This window comes from Chiroxiphia lanceolata, chromosome 26 (genome assembly GCF_009829145.1).
Source record: "Chiroxiphia lanceolata isolate bChiLan1 chromosome 26, bChiLan1.pri, whole genome shotgun sequence".
NCBI classification, from domain to species: Eukaryota; Metazoa; Chordata; class Aves; order Passeriformes; family Pipridae; genus Chiroxiphia; species Chiroxiphia lanceolata.
The window spans coordinates 293,606-299,486 of NC_045662.1; the positions used below are offsets into that span (position 1 = coordinate 293,606).

Sequence of the window (5,881 nt, forward strand, 5' to 3'; positions counted from 1 at the left end):
CATTAACTCCCAGAAGGAAAGTCTGTAGAAGTGTAAATGAAGTTTCATTAACTCTGTTTCTCCGGAAAAAGGGGTCAGTTAACTAAGTCAGATGACACCTCTAAACCTTCCTGGCAGAGACAGACTTTAAAGATCAGTATAACCACATTGGCAGTGAAGATTTCTTTTGCTTAACCTCAATTTGGAAACTACAGTTTGAATGTTGCAGGCTCAGGTTCAGGCTATTAACTAAGCCAAATTGCCTATTCCATTCAGAACAAACTTCAAAACCATCCCTACATTTGAAGGTTTAGAGGCAATTGAATTCAATGTGTGGAAATTGGACTGACATACGGCAAGGTGCGTGTACGTGACCTTGGGATATATGCAATTAATGCAGCACTCTATAAGGTGAAATCTTCTCGAAAGGGAGGGTAATATTAGTTCTAAATGCCTGATTTCATTCATTCATAGTCATTCTCACAAAGGTTTCACTTGTTTCTGCTTCTACACTTCCATAACTAGTAAGATGCTTGTGTCCTAACAGTCTGGTTGTTATCACTGTTGTGAAAGCCAGAGGTGTGCAAACCCCTGCTATTTCACTGCCCTTCTGCTTCTTGTGTAGGTATTTTATGGGTCCAGTCTGGTTCTTCATCTTGGTTTTATCTTTTCTGCTTCAGTTTCTTTTTTTTTTTGCATGATGCTCTGTGGTTGTTTAAATCAAATCACATGCAATGTAATGTAGCAATTAAAACACAATATTCTTTTAAGTCTTTTTTCTACAGTTTCTCTTGAGGCTTTCAAACACATATCTCCATTCATACTTCGTTCATTTCCAATGTAATATTTAAGATTACAAAATTCCATAGGGTAAATTTCTCATTCCTTTGTCTCTTTGCATTGGTACCAAAAAGAAGAAACGCCACCTTGGATCATTTGGCATTCAGCAGTACTGAGATATGGAATTTGCTTTGTGTTTTTTATAATGGATGTCTGTTAGCTACCTTACACTAAAGCTCCTTAGTAGTTGCTCTTTTCTTCACGGTTCCTGCATTACTACATTCTCGTTGGACTGAACTTGATACTGGTTTGACCTGGGGACATGGAGCTGCATCAGACTCACCTCACTTGGACTGCCAGATTCAGCATATTTACCTCTAAGAGAAAGATCTTTCCTAAGAAGTTTGTTTCTTTTTTTTCCCCTCTAAACAAATGTGACCGGGCAGCTCACACTCACTGCTCTGTAATCACATTAAGTTAAGCTTGATCTTCCTCTGTACCATATATAGCATCTTAAAGGACAAGAGTTATTGTCATATGCTCAAATTTAGTGGTTTTTTTGTTTGGGGATTGTTTTTGGCTCCAACTGCATGAACCATAACTCGGATATGATGTTGAATCCAAATCTGCCATTGTCCAAGACATATGGCAAAGGCATGTAGAAGTGTTTGAGAGTGCAGCAAAAGCTGTGATAACTTTGCAAGATTGGTTCTGGGGAAAAGTGTCAACTTTACTGTGTACAAAACTGAAAAGTGAATGAAATTTCCTCAGAACTGAGAGAGAAGTCATCCTGGTCAAAATCAGTCATTGCTCCAATGCTTGATCCCATAATCTACTCACTGAGGAATGCAGAGGTGAAGAATCAACGAATTATAAAACATCACAACTTTCAAAATGAGAAATTCACCTTTCTTGGTGTGGTTGTTTTCTTTTACAGAGAAATGTGAAAAAAACCCAGAGAAGCAGATACTGTCAAATTAATAATTGACTTTTGCTTTTGAAAAAGAAGGAAATTTTAATTACAATAATTAGCAAGTGACTAAAATGACAATACTGTCTCTCAAGGTACTAACTGCTTGGGAAAAGTGGTTTCTGACTAATAAAACAGTGAACATGCATTATAAAAGAATCAACAGCAATAGCAAAAACATTCTGTTTCTCTTGCTGCCCTACCCCCAAGTAGGCTTGGGGTGGGCAAGAAGTTTGGAAGAGACACAGCCAGGATAGATGACCCAAATTGTTCAAAGAGGTATCTTATGTCATATGATATCATGCTCGCCAAGGAAACTGGAGGGAGTTTTTAAAAAGTAGCCATTGCTCTGAGAATAGCTCAGCATTGTCCTGCTGCTGGGGAGAGACTGCTTTGCAACACTTCTTTTTTTTTTTTCTCAGCTTATTAAACAGTTCCAAACTAAAGATTTTTCACTCATTTTTTACTAATTTTTCATCCAGGGAGTTGAAATCCCTCATCAGGATAAGAACCTGCAAATGCAGTCCTGTATCCTGAAGCAAGAGCCCTTGCCAGCTTGCTCCCCCTGGTCAGGCAGCCTGTAGTAGACCCTAAGAATTGTGTCAATAAGAATTAAGTGATCTGAAGAAGAATAATTTTGTAGAACAGATTTATTTTTTTCTCACAAGAATGTGAGGTGACTGATATTAAAAAAGAGAAGTCGCTCATCATTAGACATAGTAGCAGAAAAAGAAATCACGCCACTGAAATGCCAGCAGGATCCTTTTACTTATGAAAAAAAGACCAAAAAACCAAACCTCCCAAAAAACAGTGAAAAACCATCTTTCAGCAGAATATCCCACTCACCTTATTTAGTGTTAGAGGAACCTGCCCTTGACTCCACAGACTGTATTGGTGGGAACTGCACTTAAAGTAAAGGAAGCTTAGTTGAGTTTCCTCTGACTTAGTTCTCTGAAAGGGTTTCTCTTATGCAAATGTCTTTGCTGGAATTTCGGGTATTTCAGTCATGGTAAGTTGCAATAGTTACAAAGAATAAGGGCAACCATTCAGCAGGGAGTAAAGCTATTCCCTTACAGAACCCTAGAAACAAGTCTCCTGATGGCCTTTTTCATTTCACTATTTCTCAGGGTGTAGACCAGGGATTCAGCACTGGAACAAGCACAGTGAAGAAGATGGAGGCCACTTTGTTCAGTTCAAATGTCTTGAAGGGCCGAGCATAGATGAATATTCCTGGAATGAATGTTATGCTTATTGCCATTATCTGGGCAACACAAGTAGACAAAGCTTTGTGCTTTCCTTCTGCGACTTGCCTCCTTATCTTTACTAAAATGGCAGTGTATGAAAGGAGCAGAAAGACAAAAATTACTGTGAGGATCAGTCCACCATTTGAGATCATCAGCAGCTCTGTCAGGTAGGTGTCAATGCAGACCACTTTCAGCACTTGTGGGACATCACAGTGGAAATTGTCCAAAGTGTTAAGACCACAGTAAGGTAAGGGAAGAAGCAGAGCAATCTGTGTTGCAGAGTGAATGAATCCACCTGCCCATGACCCTGCCACTAGACCTAAACACACCTCACAGTTCATTATTGTCAAGTACTGCAAGGGCTTGTGTATGGCCACGTACCGGTCAGCTGCCATCACTGCGAGAAGGAAGACTTGAGCACCACCAACAAAGTGTAAGAAAAACATGTGAAGGATGCACTCCTTGAATGGAACAGTTTTGTGCTGGGAGACAAGACCTGACAATAGAATGGGAGTATGTATGTATGGCCAGTCTTCGCGAACGAAGATTTGGGAAGGGCCTTTGCCCTTCGAGCCTGCGCAGTGGATTTTTTTTTAGGTGAGACACAGTGTGTGCTGAGCTGAGCCCACCCTTTAATCCTAAGGTTCATCTGCCGGGGCCGAGCAAGCTTGGACGGTGGCAGTGAGGTCCTCAGGACGTAGGTTTGTTTAGAGTGACCTTCTCTTAGATGGATGGCCTTACAGGGCTGACGAGCTCCATCTACCCGGGGGACTCCTCTGACCGGGACCCGAACCTGGGCCGCGGCGGTGAAAGCGCCGCATCCTAACCACTAGACCACCAGAGGGCCCCCAGAATGGGAGTACTTACTGATGATTTGGTTATATCTGTGAATGCTAAGTTAGTCAGGAAGAAGTACATGGGTGTGTTCAAGTGGAAGTCAGTGATAACAGTGATGAGGATAGTGATGTTTCCCAACCAGGTCATCAGGTAGACAGTGAAGAAGACTGTGAAGAGGAATTGCTGAATCTTAAGACTGTGGTTGAAACTCAGGAGGACAAATTCCATTACAGGATTGGTTACATTCTGTGGCTCCATCCATTACCATCTGCACATGCCTGTGAGAGGAAAAACAGAGAAAGGAGACTGATGAATTTAAGATTTTCAACACCAAGAGAGATGATCTTTCTGCTCTCTTGGCTCAGAAACTCCCATTCTAGCAAACTCCTTATATCCCTGCACTACACAGTGAATATTTTGTTCAGTGGAGGTAATCTGAGTTTTTGGAACTGTTTCTTCTGATCTCCAGTTTTTTACTCTGCATCTCTACCCTTAAAATACAGTGTGACTTTACAATTAGTTGCTATCTTCATCAATAGGCTTCTGTTTGCCCAGTACTCCAGGCTTTGGCCCCTCCTCGGTGCAACAGTACTTCCCTCTAACATTACCTTTTACCCTTCACACATCTAAAGCACTTATTCCACACGGGACTGCTTTGTCTGCAGTCTCAGAGCTGTCTGATTCCTCTTCTCCACAGAGGATTACAAAGAGAAAACAAGAAAAAAACCCCAACAAACCACTCATACATTCATTCTGTCTAAGCATCACGGTAGGAACAAAGTTGCTATGAAATCTGTAACTTTCTTGGGTGTGAACAAAGGTGGGTTTACTGTAGCCACTCAGGGAATCCTGCTCCAGCAATCAATGAGAAAAATAAATACTTCAGAGTACTTCAGAGTGTTTTATGGTGTAATAGTGTTTCCTGTAGTATTAGTATGTTAGCCAAATGGAAACAGAATATATTGTGCATTCTTTACTTTGTAGACAGCTCTGTTTCAGGGCAGATGTGATCATATCCTGCAGGGGTGTGCCCTGACCGTACATTCAGAGAGGACCTTGGATATGCTGACTGCAGTTAATTTCATTTATACAGGCATAAGCATCTCATTCTACGTATCTCAGATTCTTGAATTAATATTCAATCATCCTCCGAGTGTGTCTAGTTGTTCTTTGTTCTAAGCAGATCTTGATGTTTAGCTCTATCACAAAAGGGGGACTATCTTTCTAAAAGGAAAGGTTCAAAGTAATTTTGTATGTCTTAAAATACCCAAGACATTTACACTGGTTTGGAAACTGGACTGGTTCTCGGGTAGCAGTTTGGCACAAACATGTGATGACTTCTCTTCAGGTGCCCTGTATCCGCACAGAGTAGCAATGTTCCCTTCTGACATTTACTACAGTAGATTAGTGCAGGCTACTAATCAGAAAGCCCACAATTACATCATTCCAGCACTTTCAGGTGTTGTTCTATTGCCTGTTATTGATCCGAGGTCCTTCGTGTCTTGTTTGCATTGTCCCGTTTGCCATAGTTTACTGCATCCAGTTCCTGTTTGCACTGCAGCTCAGCTCTGGGACAAAACAAGGCCATGATACTCCCATGTCACTTAGACAAGTTCATAGCAGTGGAATAGGTTGAAATCTAGGCCAGGAAATTAAGTAGTCAAGATGAGGTAAAAGCCAGCAAGATATAAGGCCAGGCACAGCATACATGCAGCACAGGCAAGACAAGAAAAAAGAAGAGAGATCAAGCTTAAACATTTCAGTCCTGAACTAATTTCCAGATGAGGTTTCCCACAACTTTCTTACAATTTAGCTGTTTCACATCAAATTAATACAAGGTTAAACAACCATACTGTATCAGTCCTGACCTTGAACAGAGACAGCTAAACTGCTGGGGAGAGGAGAGAGGAGACAGCAGAGAGGGAGTACAAAGAAGGCCCTTATCTGCAGGTCAGAGCATTTTAAACCTGTTTCTGCACCTGTTGTCCCATCAAATCTAAAAAAGTCATCATGAGTAAACTAGGAACATTGGTTAGAGAGTCACTGACACCTGGAAAGGCCAAGCAGGCAG

The 5,881-nt window shown here is 41.2% G+C and overlaps 1 protein-coding gene across 1 annotated transcript; it reads right to left on the reverse strand.

Annotated features, from left to right (window-relative positions):
* Positions 1 to 2,520: 2,520 nt before the first annotated feature.
* LOC116798522 (olfactory receptor 4D1-like) lies at positions 2,521 to 4,069 on the reverse strand. The gene is made up of 2 exons (XM_032711018.1): positions 3,837 to 4,069; positions 2,521 to 3,505 (listed from the first exon to the last, which is right to left on the reverse strand). The coding sequence occupies exons 1-2, from the start codon at positions 4,066 to 4,068 to the stop codon at positions 2,853 to 2,855; spliced, it is 885 nt and encodes a 294-aa protein (XP_032566909.1). The 5' UTR covers position 4,069; the 3' UTR covers positions 2,521 to 2,852.
* Positions 4,070 to 5,881: the final 1,812 nt, after the last annotated feature.

Coding starts and splice junctions, on each gene's coding strand:
- LOC116798522 (XM_032711018.1), bottom strand. CDS start 4,068: ATGGAGCCACAGAATGTAACCAATCCTGTAATGGAATTTGTCCTCCTG. Junction 3,506..3,836: donor TATAACCAAATCATCAGTAA/GTACTCCCATTC, acceptor TCGTTCGCGAAG/ACTGGCCATACATACATACT.